Consider the following 18,130-nt stretch of genomic DNA (forward strand, 5'->3'; position numbering starts at 1 on the left):
CTTAAGTGTGTGTTATAGCATTCACTTTTAAAATTTCGCTACCTGACATACTTGGTATTGCCCAGGTATTCATTTTGCCAATTTTCTCTTAGATTAAAAAACACAAAATGAACTGCGCTTGTAGTGAAGTAACGGAAAAATTCATTTTCATGTATTTGTTGAAAACATCTTTGAAATTATCAAACAGTCACACAAAGAACTAAGCATAATGTACAAATGTACAGTATCTACATTACGAAATACGATCCTGGACAGTTTCTGTATGCAGTACAGTTGCTTCACGTGGCTACATCATGATTTTGTACATGCCTTTTCAGTGTGGCAACTGAGAGAATGAACCACAGATTCAATTATTTTACCTTGTTCAACATTAAGAGAACTCAGTCTTAAAATGCAAAATCATCTTGATTCAAATACATATAATTTAAAACGAAGATCATCATATCTCTTCAATCAACATTCAAGTTACAGCAGCAATCTTACATTGCATGCTCTCAGGTAAGAGTGATCTGCCATCCCCCCCCCCCCCCCCCCTCCCCTCCCTCTCGTAACTCTCGGGCCTCATTCATAGGTGATGTATGGTCTTTGTACATAAAGTGCACCCAAATATTCCTTTAAAATTTCTCTTACGATGTTTTACCTTAACTTGAGTTTTAGTTGATTATAGAAAATAATGTTTTAAATATAGACCTAGAGCAAAAGTTGGTAACAATGGACTCTTATCTGTGTGAATTGAAAAGTAGGGTTTTCACACTTCAAAATGATGTGTCAAATATGGAGTGAATATTGTCAACAATGATTCTATACTTCTGTTTTTGCTACAAGTCAGCCTCCTCATAACAATCACTTGACCCCTGAATCAACATTAGGGGAGAAAGGAGGGGGGAGGAGGAATACAGGTAAGTGCCATCCTTGCACTCAGCACCAGTTCAACAAGAATAACTGAATGTTGTAAACAGGAAACACAGAATAACAACACAGTGTGCATGTACAACAATCATCCGAAATCCCAGGGTAAAAGGGTTTGCTGTACTCAACAATAATACTAAGATGAACAAATGTTATATCACAAAAAAGGCATGCTTTAAAGTATACTCCATTACAACAGTTTAAAATAGTTGGTTAATGATCAGTTCTGCTCATCAATACTGTACACCTACAAATAGTTTTGTGTACAAGATTTTTTTTATATATAATTCATTTTTTTATTCATCAGAGCTCACTTAACTCCAAATACCAATTAAATGTCATATCACAATGATAAATTTCTTACTACTAAGCAGAATATGTTTTAATTTGAACTTACACACTGGACTATGACTAACAGCTAGGTAACCATTTGCAAGTAATGCTCTTCCAATGAGTAGCTCACATAGATTGGTTAACAGACAGACTTCAGCTGGAATCTAAGTTGGTTCATCACACATGTCTGAAAGGCTCGTTGGGAGTAAGTATATGCATACCCTTGAAAGGCAGGTATACATGTCCTACATCTGATTCAGTAAACAATTTTACATTCTCAATCATTTTAAGCTGCCATTTCATTTTAAATATGAATACACTTGCATATCAGCTTTAACACGGGGTTAAAAACAAATTTCATTAACAGAGGGTGGGGGGTGGAGGTGCAGGAGAACAACATTCAAGAAATCTAAGAATGGATTATAGAAAGATCTAAAAGGCACTGAACTTTGAACTTGACTTACACTACAACAGTCAGAGAGACTGGATTTCTACGATGTACACTGTGCTGCTGCAATGTTGTACTATCATCATCATATGCAAAACACACAAGAGAAAATTGGTGGCAAGCCATATTCAGTATACAGAACTGATTTTCTACAAAGCTTGCAAACCAACCTTTTACACATTCATTTCAACCACATTTATAAATTAAAACACTTTTAAGGATGTTTTGAATCAAAACAATGATATAAAGCAGTATCAATAAATAACACAACAATCAGTCTTTTACTTCAAATGTATGTGTGTCATCATTCTGCCATTATTGGTAGGCCTATATGTAAAGACACTTTATCGTCCATATGGATGAATTTGAGTCGCTGCTTTAATGTTCGTTTTGATTGATGAAGGTGCCTTGCCCATTGGTCCCATAGGTACTGGCTGGTTGGGATTCAGAGGCCCTCCTGGCTGCTGTGCTCCTGCACCTGGTCGCCCCACTGGTGCTACCATCATTCCTGGAGGTCCTGCAGCTACTTGTTGTTGAACCATTGGGACTAGACCTTTTCCCATACCCACTGCTGCAACAAGAGTGTGTGTATCTGCCATAGATGACGTCTGGTTTGCACCAGATCGTGATCCTGATTCACTTTCCCATTCCTCTCGTGCCTTACTAACAAGTTCCCAAACTTGTGTCACTACTTTTGTGTATTGACTAACTTGTTTCTGTGCTGTTTCGAAACTTAAGTTTGCTGCTTTGTGTTCCATCTGCATCATTTTATGTTCAACTTCGGGTTCTGGTTTCGTTCGCAAATAATCTGGCACAACATCATACGAAAACGTGTTAATACGATTTTCGGTAAGACGAACAAGTTCTTCATCTCTTTCAGGGCTCAAAAGCAGAGGAAGAACTGTCAGGCTACGCAGCGCCGGTGATTTGTCATGACTGAGCATTTTGGATATTGATGTCAGATGACCTGACATTAGAGCAAAGTTATCCAAGAAAGTTGGCCAGTTAATGGTTTCGTATTCATGCTCTAATTTGAAAAGCATTGAACCGATAGAGGTTTTCAAATCATTCACACGTAATATCAAGGCTTCTAAAGCCGCGTCCAACTGTTTTTCTTCTCTTTGCATCGTTAATGAATTGGACTGTCAATCACCACGCACACAACACACTTCAGACTATAGCAATACATAAACAACATCTAATTATTTGCTTTCAGAGATATTAAAACTACCAAGCGCGTAGCTCAAAGGTCATCTGTAATGCAGATATCACAGTTAAAGATGTTGAACATGGTAGCGAATGCTACCGAAACTTGAGCTCTCTACGGCTGGGGAAGGACGTGGGGACTTTCGACTTTGCCATATAGATGTCTTTGGTGGGAAGAGCGCTTATTTTGATTTCAAATGTGTTTTCAAACAGAACTTTCACTGTTTACAAATGCTATGGGCTATGTGATTCCATAGAATTCATTCACAGTAAAAACATTTTCTTTGGGTTAGTGAAGTGTTTACGAAGAACATACCTATACATTTATCCAGCATATTTGTGAGATACGATGTTTGCTTTTGGGTTTTCAAAAACAGACGATGTGGCCCCCGACAAATCACAGCGTGGTGTAATCGCCAATTTGCTAAATTGGGCGCCAGCAGAGGAAGTGAAATTCGAAGCAGACGTTCTGGATGTCAGCATCAAAAGTTCATCAGTTTCATCCATAACAGATGCCAATGTATGTTATATAAACCCTACTTCTGCCCTCCAAGAATTAACATTAGACTCTGATGTTTTGAATGCAGAAGAACAACATACGGACTTGGTACCATCCAAGTATGAAGGTGCGTGAGAAATTTTCTGCTTTACTTAACTTTATCTGTAGTTATATTCTTTGAATATTTACGTTTTCTTATAGTGGATGCACCGTTTTCATTTAACGCAATTGTATTTTCTAAAGAATAAATGCATGTTGTTAAATCAAATTGAATGTTTCTGGGTCTAATACTATTCATTATGAGTGACAGTCTTTTGTTGCCTATTCATTTTACAGCTGTTTTATTTTTCTGGAATAATCTTATTGTATCTGTGTTACACAATGCCTGCAATCAGATGTGAACCACACAGAAACAGAAGAATACAGATGAGGCCTAATCAAGAATCAGTAAGCCTCTTACATTGCTTTCTGTGATCTCCACTTATTTAGTTATTCATGCAGTGATCATCTCACAGTGATGTACAATTTGTCATCATAATGCAATGAAACGAAATATCTCTTATACACATACACACAAAATATATAAGTAGACCCCATGTTTTATGAGAATAGGACAGGTGTCTTGCTGAACAAATCATTCTGGCATTTGCTTGAAATATTTTATAAAAACTAAATCTGGGTGGATGCGTGGAACAAACTTCATCATTTTGAATATGATGTCAGTGCCTCAACAGCTATGCTGTCTCATTCGATCAGTGTCTATTGCCTAATGCCCTTTTGACAATATTTAAACAATTTCCACCAGATAACTTATCAATGGAAATAGAAATGAGCTTTTGGCATCATTGGCCGGGTGGCCCCTTATGAGGCAGGTCCAGTCGCCTTGGTGCAGGTCTTACTACATTCGACGCCGCATTGGGCGACCTGCGCACTGGATGGGGATGAAATAATGATGAAGACAGCACAACACCCAGTCCCTGAGTGGAGAAAATCCCCGACCAGCCAGGAATCCAACCCGGCTGCCTTAAGACGGCAGTCCGTCATGCTGACCACTCCCCTTCAGAAGCCTCATTACATGGAATAGGACTTGGTTTCCTTAGAGGTTACACCTCTCATATGAAGACCTAATGCAGATTACTATCATATGTCACACCGTAATATTTGAAATTAGTTGAAATAGTATTTCTCTCATTCAAGTATAGTAAGATGCTTCTTAGAACTTGTGGAGCCAAAATTGATCATTTGGCTCCTGAGTATACTGCTATTCACTCTACTTGTTTGCCCAGATCTCTGGTAGGCCTAAGGTTTGCAATAGGAAACAATGATGCAACCAATCTCACAGATTGCAGTGCTCATATCTATTGCATGTACTTTTGACTATTTCGTGTCAGTAGAAATGAGCCATCTGTTTCCCATTTGGAACACATCAGACAGTATTTGGAAGTTTTTTCTAATTAACTCATGCTGTAGCCCGTGTAAGCATTTTCTATCCTCTCCACACTCGGCCATCTTTGTAGAGAGATATTGTTATGCAATGTACAACTCTTCAAAAGTAGGCCTACTAAGAAAGTGGATTGTAGTCAAGGTGATGTAAGAGGATTTCAGAGAGTTGCAGGGGAGCTGGATATGACTGCTTTGCATGCCTTCCTCAACCAATCACCCAACAAGATTTTGTAAATATCTCTAGGGCAATGCGTTAGTGTTGGCACAGCATAATAGAATATTATTGTTTTGCTTTCTGCCATTTTTCCTCTGCAGTTTAAAGCTGGCAACAACACTGCCAGCAGTCAGCGGTAATCTTATGCCAACTCAACAATAGGATTCACTGTTTCCACGGCTTGCAAGATACACTACGTGATCAAAAGTATCGAGACACCCCCAGGAACATATGTTTTTCATATTAGATGCATTGTGCTGCCACCTACTGCCAGGTACTCCATATCGGCAACCTCAGTAATCATTAGACATCATGAGATAGCAGAATATGGCGCTCTGCGGAACTCACGGACTTCGTACATGGTTAGGTTATGGGGTGTCACTTGTGTCATACGTCTGTATGCTAGATTTCCTACATCCCTAGGTCCACTGTTTCTGATGCGATAGTGAAGTGGAAATATGAAGGGACACGTGCAGCACAAAAGTGTATTGGCCAACCTTGTCTGTTGACTGATAGGACCACCAGCAGTTGAAGAGGGTCATAATGTCTAATAGGCAGACATCTATCCAGACCGTCACACAGGAATTCTGAACTGCATCAGGATCAACTGCAAGTACTGTGAGAGTTAGGCGTGAGCTGACAAAACTTGGATTTCATGGTCAAGCGGTAAAGGCCAAATGACGCCTTGCTTCGTGCAAGAAGCATGAACATTGGACGACTGAACAGTGGAAAAACGTTGTGTGGAGTGATGAATCATGGTAGACAGTGTGGTGATGAGATGGCAGGGTATGGGTATGATGAATGCCCGATGAACGTCATCTGCCAGTGCATGTAGTGCCACCAGTAAAATTCGGAGGCGGTGGTGTTAAGGTGTGGTCATGTTTCTCATAGAGGGGGCTTGCACCACATGTTGTTTTGTATGGCACTATCACAGCACAGGCCTACATTGATGTTTCAAGCACCTTCTTGTTTCCCACTGTTGAAGAGCGATTTGGGGATGGCGTTTCCATCTTTCAACACGATCAATCACCTGTTCATACTGCACGGCCTGTGGTGGAATGGTTACACGACAATAACATCTCTGTAATGGACTGGCCTGTACAGAGTCCTGACCTGAATCCTATAGAACACCTTTGGAATGTTTTGGAATGCCGACTTCGTGCCAGGCCTCACCAACTGACATCGATAGCCCTCCTCAGTGCAGCACTCCGTGAAGAATGGGCTGCCATTTCCCAAGAAACGTTCCAGCACCTGATTGAACATATGCCTATGAGAGTGGAAGCTGTCATCAAGGCTAAGGGTGGGCCAACGCAATACTGAATCCTTGCATTACCGATTGAGGGCACAATGAGCTTGTAAGTTTCAGCCTAGTGTCCCAATACTTTTGGTCACATAGTGTACTTCTGATATTTTACAGTGCTGCAGCATGTTGTGCTGAATTTCGTTCAGACCAATTAGAGTTTTATGGTGATGCAGGTCCAGTCTCCCTCATGGTGGAACAACTTTAAGCTTTATTTAATTTGACACAAATTTCCACTATTTCTGTGTTAATGCTTGGTGACAACAGGATGCTGATTATTGGTGGCATAAGCAGTAGTGTTAGCAGAAATCTTCTTTGCAACTATTAAGCATTTGAACCATTATAGTGTTACCACCCGTTCTATGAATACAAAGTGGAAATTTGTGTTCTGCTTTCATGAGTACTATGTGGCCTCAACAGAGTGGATTTATATTTATTGATGGAATCATTCTCAATCAGTGACATTATTTTGATGCTCAGGCGCAGTCACTTGTCTTTACCATTTCTCATTTCTCATTATGAACACTCTTTGCAATAACTGCTTTGCAAAGAATGATTGAAAATTTTAGAAATTGGCTACTGAGCATGCACTTGGAAGGATAGATTGAGAGCAGATGATAAAATTGGGAATATACTTTTTAGGTGCTCAATGTTTAGGATACAGACTTCTTCATTTTGTGTGTAATTAGTGATATTGGACCAGACGTTCATTGAATGATCACAATAGACAGTGTCAAATGACAGTCCACACAAGGTTATTGAATGCTGGCTTTATTCTCACCTGTAGACCACAGGATTAGTGTGTTGACATAATATCTGATGTGAGGTTTAAGAAACTTGCAAATGTAGCACTGCATAGAGGCTGCAGGCTGTATTGGTGTTGCACATCATCTTTTTGCTGAGGTTAGGCCACAAGCCCTTTGCCCTGGAACCATCCCTTCCGAGTGTTAGCATACCAGTCAGTGAGGGAACTGTGGGTAAGGGGAAGAAATAGCTGGAAGTATCCCTACTCAGACTGTCAAAATATTGTGGTCATGGGATACTACTGAGATCTAGCAAATTAATTTTTCATCACATTTGCTAATAAAACTGAGACACCACAAATAACATACCATATATGGCATTCATGAATTTTTATCCTCTATTACCACAGAAGCAGCTATTTCAGTGGAACGGTGCTGATATGGAAGGGACCAGACTTCCAATTCTATGGAAGTGCATGTTTGTGCTAGCAGTTATTTTTTATATTTTGAGAAATATTAAGTTACTTGGCTGTGTTTGAGCCTTGGTGTGTAATTTGGTGTCAGAGTGAACATTTAATACATGCATGTATGCACACCAATTTTGCCTTGATATGCGGAGTCCAGGCTGTCATTTTTACTTTTCACCCTTGGTTTTAAGTTATTTGTCATTTGAGTGGTGTGATCCCATCCTTCATCATTTCCTGTTTTATGCTGATTGTTTCAATCTGTATACCCACTATGCCCAAAATACACTATAATTTGTGTTCTTTATTCCAGTATCTGACAACTCGTATGGTTGTCCCCTCTCCTGGATCATCAGACATATCGAAACATCCAATACTGGCTGTCAGTTTTGACCATCACATCATCAAGATGGTGCCCTTATGGTGACCACATCACACATCAAAGACATCAACAGCCAATGTTGCACACAATATATTTCATTTGAAAAAGAACTTGAAACTAGGACAACCATAGGAATTAGGGGGTTTTGGGCTCAGACAAACAAAATATATGAGGTTGATAATACTGAAGGCATATCAAAACAAAAACTTCGACAAAAATCCAGCAAGCAAAGTCCACAAAGCAGCAATATACAAATAAACACAAATAGAAAAAGTGAACTCTATAATACCAACGCATGAATAAATCTCCAAAAAACTGGTATTGGAAATTTCAGTTGACCCATATGGCTCAAATGAACTCCATAAAACCACACGTTGCTCCAAAAGCTTATATTGGGATTTTACTTGATGTATATAACTCAGACGAAATCCATGAAACTGCTGATAGCTCCAAAAGCTGGGTTCAGAAATTTGCTTGTCATATATAGCTTAAATAAATTTGGTGGTAGCAAGAAACCAAAATTTCCTCATCCTTCTATTACTGACACTTAACCTGACTGAAATTGTTAAAACAAAGTCCACAATATCCACCAATCACAGTCAATCATTATTACTGTCAACTAGTGACACAATCCAAAAATTCATAAAAAAATGTTAACATCAATTTTAATATACAATTAAAACATAATTATGCACCTAAATACACACACCATACATACTGCAGTAAAAACATGAAAACATACTTACCAACCAAAGTTATCTGCCACATCCCACACACGCTGACACACACACATACATACAAAACAAAATGAAAACCGTTAATGTCATACATTTATCCCAAATCCTATTCTCCCTAAACCACCACCCACTCACCAAATAACCTGTTTTCAACATGATACCCAAACAAAAATATAATTAAATCATTTATACCTTTCAAACAAAAGGAAACCACAATCCAAACAAAATTTTCGCAACACCCCACAGAAACAACACCTACATAATGACCCCAATACCGAAACCCAGAATTAACCCTAACCAAATTAAACTCCCCACCCCCATAAATAATTCAACTTACAACCTTTGGCTTATACATCTGCCAATAACCTTTAACAAACTCTATAACCCGTGGTCTAGGGGTAGCGTCTTTGATTATTAATCAAAACGTCGTCGGTCCCGGGTTCAATCCCCGCCACTGCCTAAATTTTGATAAATAATCGGCATTGGCGGCCGAAGACTTTCGGCCAACGGGCTTGTCAAAGAGGGCGGAGGAGCGGATAGTGGTTCAGGGCACTCTCTTGTCCTAGGGGTGGGACATTGCCCCTAAAGGCAGAAGAATCAGCAATGATCAACGACATGAGGATGCAGAAGGCAATGTAAACCACTGCATTAAAGACACGTAACGTGTATCCACAGGACATGTGGCCTGTAATTGAAGAAGTGTCATGATGATCTCTCCACTGGCAAAAGATTCCGGAATAGTCCCCCATTCGGATCTCCGGGAGGGGACTGCCAAGGGGGAGGTTACCATGAGAAAAAGATTGAATAATCAACGAAAGGATAACGTCCTACGAGTCGGGGCGTGGAATGTCAGAAGCTTGAACGTGGTAGGGAAACTAGAAAATCTGAAAAGGGAAATGCAAAGGCTCAATCTTGATATAGTAGGGGTCAGTGAAGTGAAGTGGAAGGAAGACAAGGATTTCTGGTCAGACGAGTATCAGGTAATATCAACAGCAGCAGAGAATGGTATAACAGGTGTAGGATTCGTTATGAATAGGAAGGTAGGGCAGAGGGTGTCTTACTGTGAACAGTTCAATGACCGGGTTGTTCTAGTCAGAATCGACAGCAGACCAACACCGACAGCGATAGTTCAGGTATACATGCCGACGTCGCAAGCTGAAGATGAACAGATAGAGAAAGTGTATGAGGATATTGAAAGGGTAACGCAGTATGTAAAGGGGGACGAAAATCTAATAGTCATGGGCGACTGGAATGCAGCTGTAGGGGAAGGAGTAGAAGAAAAGGTTACAGGAGAATATGGGCTTGGGACAAGGAATGAAAGAGGAGAAAGACTAATTGAGTTCTGTAACAAGTTTCAGCTAGTAATAGCGAATACCCTGTTCAAGGATCACAAGAGGAGGAGGTATACTTGGAAAAGGCCGGGGGATACGGGAAGATTTCAATTAGATTACATCATGGTCAGACAGAGATTCCGAAATCAGATACTGGATTGTAAGGCGTACCCAGGAGCAGATATAGACTCAGATCACAATATAGTAGTGATGAAGAGTAGGCTGAAGTTCAAGACATTAGTCAGGAAGAATCAATACGCAAAGAAGTGGGATACGGAAGTACTAAGGAATGACGAGATACGTTTGATAGATACAGCAATAAGGAATAGTGCAGTAGGCAGTACAGTTGAAGAGGAATGAACATCTCTAAAAAGGGCCATCACAGAAGATGGGAAGGAAAACATAGGTACAAAGAAGGTAGCTGCGAAGAAACCATGGGTAACAGAAGAAATACTTCAGTTGATTGATGAAAGGAGGAAGTACAAACATGTTCCGGGAAAATCAGGAATACGGAAATACAAGTCGCTGAGGAATGAAATAAATAGGAAGTGCTGGGAAGCTGAGACGAAATGGCTGTAGGAAAAATGTGAAGACATTGAAAAAGATATGATTGTCGGAAGGACAGACTCAGCATACAGGAAAGTCAAAACAACCTTTGGTGACATTAAAAGCAACGGTGGTAACATTAAGAGTGCAACGGGAATTCCACTGTTAAATGCAGAGGAGAGAGCAGATAAGTGGAAAGAATACATTGAAAGCCTCTATGAGGGTGAAGATTTGTCTGATGTGATAGAAGAAGAAACAGGAGTCGATTTAGAAGAGATAGGGGATCCAGTATTAGAATCGGAATTTAAAAGAGCTTTGGAGGACTTACGGTCAAATAAGGCAGAAGGGATAGATAACATTCCATCAGAATTTCTAAAATCATTGGGGGAGGTGGTAACAAAATGACTATTCACGTTGGTGTGTAGAATATATGAGTCTGGCGACATACCACCTGACTTTCGGAAAAGCATCATCCACACAATTCCGAAGACGGCAAGAGTTGACAAGTGCGAGAATTATCGCACAATCAGCTTAACAGCTCATGCATCGAAGCTGCTTACAAGAATAATATACAGAAGAATGGAAAAGAAAATTGAGCATGCGCTAGGTGACGATCAGTTTGGCTTTAGGAAAAGTAAAGGGACGAGAGAGGCAATTCTGACATTACGGCTAATAATGGGAGCAAGGCTAAAGAAAAATCAAGATACTTTCATAGGATTTGTCGACCTGGAAAAAGTGTTCAACAATATAAAATGGTGCAAGCTGTTTGAGATTCTGAAAAAAGTAGGGGTAAGCTATAGGGAGAGATGGGTCATATACAATATGTACAAAAACCAAGAGGGAATAATAAGAGTGGACGACCAAGAACGAAGTGCTCGTATTAAGAAGGGTGTAAGACAAGGCTGTAGCCTTTCGCCCCTACTCTTCAATCTGTACATCGAGGAAGCAATGATGGAAATAAAAGAAAGGTTCGGGAGTGGAATAAAAATACAGGGTGAAAGGATATCAATGATGTTATGTCCTAGCCAGTAATGCCACCCGAGCCCGCTGCCAAAAGGTTGGCAGCATCAAAGTCCGGACGCCGTCCGCATAAGCAGCGCCAGCGAGACAGCAAATCGCCGCAAGTCTGCGCGCGCCACCGCTGGCTTCTGGGTTCTTAAGCGCTGGAGTCGCGAGCGCTAGGACAGTTCTGTATTCGCCGCTCAGTTGTATACTCGCCACCGAATTGTGTACTTGCTAGTCAGTTGTGTGTTCATCGCAGCAGAGTTGTTGTTTGTCGTCAGCCGACGCTGACCTAGCCGCTCCGACTCGAACTAGACAGATTTCTGTAGACACCGAGTTCACTACTGTGTTTCTGTATCTTCATGAATAAAGATAAGTACCGACTTATTTAATCAGAGTGTTTGGGGTTTCATCTTTCTGTTTACTGTTCCAGCGGACCGGTCGGCCCGCTATTAAAAGTGTGGCGGTGACTTCGTAAGCCATTTCTACAGCCAAGTGTTTGTCGCTACGAACACCGCCACAAAAAATGATACGATTCGCTGATGACATTGCTATCCTGAGTGAAAGTGAAGAAGAATTAAATGATCTGCTGAACGGAATGAACAGTCTAATGAGTACACAGTATGGTTTGAGAGTAAATCGGAGGAAGACGAAGGTAATGAGAAGTAGTAGAAATGAGAACAGCGAGAAACTTAACATCAGGATTGATGGTCACGAAGTCAATGAAGTTAAGGAATTCTGCTACCTAGGCGGTAAAATAACCAATGACGGACGGAGCAAGGAGGACATCAAAAGCAGACTCGCTATGGCAAAAAAGGCATTTCTGGCCAAGAGAAGTCTACTAATATCAAATACCGGTCTTAATTTGAGGAAGAAATTTCTGAGGATGTACGTCTGGAGTACAGCATTGTATGGTAGTGAAACATGGACTGTGGGAAAACTGGAACAGAAGAGAATCGAAGCATTTGAGATGTGGTGCTATAGACGAATGTTGAAAATTAGGTGGATTGATAAGGTAAGGAATGAGGAGGTTCTACTCAGAGAGGAAGGGAATATGTGGAAAACACTGATAAAGAGAAGGGACAGGATGATAGGACATCTGCTAAGACATGAGGGAATGACTTGCATAGTACTAGAGGGAGCTGTAGAGGGCAAAAACTGTAGAGGAAGACAGAGATTGGAATACGTCAAGCAAATAATTGAGGACGTAGGTTGCAAGTGCTACTCTGAGATGTAGAGGTTAGCACAGGAAAGGAATTCATGGTGGGCCACATCAAACCAGTCAGTAGACTGATGACAAAAAAAAAAAAAAAAAAAAAAAAATAACGCAAAAAGTATCTGGCAAACTCTTCCTCCAGCAGTACTTACCCAAATGTACTCATGTAAATGTGACTACAGTGTAGAAGAGTGAATTGTCTCCCTCCCTATCATTGATTTAACTGCCCCCCCCCCCCCCCGCCCCCTCTCCAGTAATCTTTTATTTTTCTTGTGCAAGCCTCCAGCAGTAAATGTTTAAACTCAGACCAATGATTTACAATTAAATGCTGAAGTCTATGGCAGTGTGGGGCATGCAACATTAAAAGTCTTTGACAAACGCTGAAACTGCTAGTCCGTAAATCCCTCTAAGATGACAATAAATGAAACAATTGTGGACCCCTCTTCAATATATTCATCAATTAATGCAACCAATACCACCTTCGTCCATATGCTCACCGCATTAAAACATCATCAGAACACCCCAGCCTATGAAATAACAGCCCCTCCCCCTCCATCCCAGGTTCCCACACCACTACCCCTCCCAAACTATATTTTTTACAAGTGTCCATACAGTTTATACTATAATGTCTAAGGAAGTCAGGTTTCCTCACTTCTGAATCTTCATTGTAATCTCTGTGTTGGGATGTATATAATTCCAATGATTTGTAAACTACTGCATTGCCTCCAAGTCATGAGGACAAATAAAATACATATAATCTGCATAATGAAGAAAAAGAGCAGTTGCGGTTCTCCATTCTTCATTGTAGGATTGTTACTAATGAGAATATTTATTCATCGGGAAGATAATCATCAACGAAAAATGCAAACCATTGTGCACTAAAATTTTACTGTGTGGTTCCAAAGATTTATTCTTCCACATGTGTTTGATCATAGCTATAGTCAGGGTCAGTGTTCACGAATTCTATCCATTTATCGTACAGCATGTCAGTAGTGTTGTCAACTTGGCAGAACAGTGGCGTGGACCTGAACTTCAAGCCATATGTATCTCAACATCTTTTTAAAACATATGGTGTCATTTAACTAGTTCAGCTATTACAAACACATCATAATCACAGACACAGAATATTTTTGCAAGAAACAAAGATTTCCGCAACAACTGAATAAACAGGAACAGTAAAAAATCTCCTACAACTACATACCTTGTTCTAAAGTTTAACCATAATAAAAATTCCTAAAATTGTGTTAGGAGAGTAAGATAATTGTGTATGGATATCATTTTGCTCTACAATGCACAAAGAACATGACTGTAAGTAAAACTGGCTCATATCTGTACTAATTGCATGCACCACTGTTATGAGACTTGTGTTACTTCTAAAGATTATTGCAATTATTTTTAGCTTGGCTTTTTGTACAGACATTTTTAGTTCTTGCTTTGTCTGCAATACATTGTTTGGTTTTGTTGTTTTCACCAGTTGGTGTATAACTGTACCCTTCATTTGGTTACAAGTAAACTTTTTTCTCCAAGATATATTTTCTTATTGGATTCCCAGATTTCCATTTACTGCTTAACTTATAATGCAAAATATGTATCTCACCTATTTTTCCTCTTAGTATTGACATGGATAGTCAACGAATGTTTCTCTGTTCTGGTCTAATTTATCAGTAATGACTTGGTCATCCTACATATCATTAATTTTTTACTTCGATGAATTCCTCTGTCAACTTGATTCTGTTTTATATGTTGTGCACTTTTGGCACATCTGTATTTGAAAAAGAAAGTGTACTTTTTACCAGTTTTAGTATGAGCTGTGATCTTTCATGGATATTCAATTTCATTTGATTTTCTGTAATGAAGAGGCAGTCACCAGTTTGTCATCTGGTATAGTAACTGACAGAAGATTCACACTTTCTAGTTAGCAGCCACAGAATTACAGGTGAATATATATTTGATGCTTTTAAATTTCTGTTGAGAAAAATACATCACCAATACTGACAAAACAGTGTGGATGTGCGACCGCATGTTAGTGTGAATGTTGAATGGGTTTTCTTCTTAGTACTAAAGACAACATCAACCAAAGGAAATCTGAAGTATAATTTTCACTCTGCAGTGGATTGTGCACTGAGTTGAAACTTCCTGCCTGTGTCAGTCATGGGCTAGAACCTGGGACCTTTGCCTTTTGTGGGCAAACGCTGTAGCAACTAACCTATCCAAACACAACTTATGACCTGTCCCCACAGTTTAACTCCCTCAGTACCTCTTCTCCTACCTTCTAAACTTAATGGTTTTATCCCCATACCTTGTGAGTCAAGCACTCCTGGATAAAAGGATGCTGTATAAATGTGACTTAGCCACAGCCTGGGGCATTGTTTCCAGAATGAATTTTCATTCTTCAGTGGAGAGTGTGCAGATTTGAAACTTCCTGGTAGGAAGCCAGTGAGAAAGCAGGTCAATCAATGTATATATTTTAGGATGCAGTCAAAATTCAGAAAATATTACTCTCTTTAGTAGCTGACGTGCTCTTATCTCCAGCTGCAAATGCTTAATTTTACAATTTCTGTATTGCTTGCTTTGTTATTTGTGTTTTAGGTGGGCTGAAGGTATGGGAATGTACATTTGATTTAGTCAGATACCTTGAGAATGAAATAAAAGATGCAAAAATTGATTTTGATGGGAAAGATGTTCTGGATCTCGGATGTGGACATGGTATACTGGGCATTTTTGCATTGCAGAAAGGAGCCAGAGTTCACTTTCAAGATTATGTGAGTATGCTGTGTCTGTCTTCATTTTATTTCACTGTTACAGGATGGCAAAAGTAAAACTGGTCCAAAAATTGTCCTGGCATTTCATGAGAATATTAGAAACAGTGATGAATGATTAGAAAGTGCGATGGACCCAACTAGTTGCGGGAGCAGCATTTGGCACATCAGCGTGTGAGATGGGTGCATATGTAGACATGTGACAGCTACAGGCTGTTCGAATCATAGCTGCAGATGTGTTAGTGATGTGTTGAAATGGACAAAAAATAGTGTTGCTGATAAAACAGTGTGTGCTCATTGTTAAGTTCAAACTGTGGAAGTAATGTTGAAGTGTTGTATTTTTATTATAATAACTTTTTAAATCATATTGTGATGCATCAAGTTGTAGGGGCCAGCAGCCAGCCAATTGTAGTTCTTTCTTTCGTACCACATGCTTGCTGTAGACATCGGCCATTTTGTAGGTACATGCAGAGCCTTGTTAAGTGTGGCTGGCTGCACACTGATAACACTGTTCCCCGCCACTGCAATCATAACATTATTTTATTTGTTCATTCACCAAGTTATTATATTCATGGTATACTGCAAGAGTTTAAGGGTGGAAGAGTGTCGTTAAAAACCTCCGTGAAAATCTGCAAGGAAAACTTAGTGGCAAAATGGTAAAAACCAGAATTGAACAAAAGCTGTAGCTAAAACGGATCTGACATCACGAAACATTGGTTAGATGAAATATAGCCTGCAGAAAATCCCACGGAAATCATAATATTGATTAGCTATGCCTGTTGTTGTTGTTGTTGTGGTCTTCAGTCCTGAGACTGGTTTGATGCAGCTCTCCATGCTACTCTATCCTGTGCAAGCTTTTTCATCTCCCCGTACCTACTGCAACCTACATCCTTCTGAATCTGCTTAGTGTATTCATCTCTTGGTCTCCCTCTACGATTTTTACCCTCCACGCTGCCCTCCAATACTAAATTGGTGATCCCTTGATGCCTCAGAACATGTCCTACCAACCGATCCCTTCTTCTGGTCAAGTTGTGCCACAAACATCTCTTCTCCCCAATCCTATTCAATACTTCCTCATTAGTTATGTGATCTACCCATCCAATCTTCAGCATTCTTCTGTGTAGCTATGCCTATTGGAATTAAAAGATTATCACATTAGGAAAATACTGAAAAGAACCTGTGTCTTCATCCTTGTAAGTTTTCTGTTGACAAAGTATTAAAACTTTCAGACCAACTTGTGCCAGTTCATTCCTGCTATTAGTTTCTGAATGAAGATGTAGTATAGTGTAGTGTATAGTGTGTCTGATTGTTTCACCAAACTATTAATACTAGTGGTATGTTCAGAATCTGCTTTGGTCCAGTCAAGGATCAGCTGACTGAAGATGAATGAGACACCCTGAAACCCGCAGGACTGGACAGGCAGTTTAAATTGTGGAAAGGGGACAAAATAAGCAGCTGTCAGTTACACTCGAACATAAAACTTTATTTATTTGACCAAACATTACAAGTCAAGAAAAATAAATAAAAAAACCACAGTATTAATTTACCGGCTGAATGCGCCATACAATCTCATGCCTTAAGGGCAAGACCACTTTAATTTAAAATTGGCTGAAAGCCAATAACTTAAGACTCAAACCAAAATCAGAAATTTAAAAGGCAGAAGGCCTTATCGTAAATCAGTTCTTTCAATTAGGCTGAAGGCCCAAACAATCTTACGCCTTAAGGGCAAAACAACCTTAATTTAAAAATCGGCTAGAAGCCATACAAATACAAACAACAAGAACAAATTAGAAAAGGCAGTACACCCAACGGCACTCAGAAGTTTCTGAGGGTCGACCTTGAATTCAAACACTAATGCTCGTTTAGGTGAGACAAGCAGTCGGCCCATCCATTCTTGATCTGGCGACAACCCAACCAATAGGCATCAATGGACCCACCGACAAGATAACCTCCGCTCCACACAACCAGCACACAACAGGTAGTTCAATGGAACAACGTACAAGGTATTGACGCCCGCAACCAATTATAAATTTAGTTGTCAAACTACTCACTCGCTGGACAGTGACAACATGATGAGGAAAATACACTGCCTGAATTTACATCAACGGCCAGGGCAGGTAACCGGAACGTCAACAGCCACAAGGCAGAAGATTCCGCTGGTGCACTTCAATTCAAAATAACCAAGCACACTTAAACTCCATCGGAGGGTGGCTAAAATTTGCCAACTTGAAAACACACATTGTTGTTTGCGGGAATGTCCCAACAGCCGACAACGAAATCGAAATGACATAGTGTGAACAGTCACAACTTGCTGGTAGATTAAGTTAAAACTCAACTTTCGTGTCCTGGATCGGTGAGCCAAGGACCTCGTAGCAATGGGAACAGCTCCACACACTCCGACCATATGTGGACACTGCCAGCGGCCTCGGCCAAACTACGCGCCGCTGAGATTTCCTCACTGTTCTGTGCCAACCGACCAACTGCTCCCACACAGCACAGCCGGAAACTATAAGCGCCAGGTCAAAGATAATACAATGTGCAAATATCAATCCACACTGCTGCTGCCACTCGCGGAGAGAGAGGATAACGGCATAATCG

General features: G+C 40.1%; 2 protein-coding genes across 2 annotated transcripts in view; one reads left to right on the plus strand and one right to left on the minus strand.

The window, feature by feature from the left end:
- Positions 1 to 584: 584 nt before the first annotated feature.
- On the minus strand, positions 585 to 2,925 carry LOC124711551 (mediator of RNA polymerase II transcription subunit 8). The gene has a single exon (XM_047241687.1). The coding sequence runs from the start codon at positions 2,815 to 2,817 to the stop codon at positions 2,035 to 2,037; it is 783 nt and encodes a 260-aa protein (XP_047097643.1). The 5' UTR covers positions 2,818 to 2,925; the 3' UTR covers positions 585 to 2,034.
- Positions 2,926 to 2,987: 62 nt separating this feature from the next.
- The window catches only part of LOC124711550 (histidine protein methyltransferase 1 homolog), a 50,987-nt gene continuing 35,844 nt past the window's right edge, over positions 2,988 to 18,130 (plus strand). The window contains exons 1-2 of the mRNA XM_047241686.1: positions 2,988 to 3,522; positions 15,363 to 15,535. Coding sequence (XP_047097642.1) covers positions 3,246 to 3,522; positions 15,363 to 15,535 — 450 coding nt within the window. The 5' untranslated portion in view covers positions 2,988 to 3,245. The remainder of the gene's footprint in view (positions 3,523 to 15,362; positions 15,536 to 18,130) is intronic.

This window comes from Schistocerca piceifrons, chromosome 8 (genome assembly GCF_021461385.2).
Source record: "Schistocerca piceifrons isolate TAMUIC-IGC-003096 chromosome 8, iqSchPice1.1, whole genome shotgun sequence".
NCBI classification, from domain to species: Eukaryota; Metazoa; Arthropoda; class Insecta; order Orthoptera; family Acrididae; genus Schistocerca; species Schistocerca piceifrons.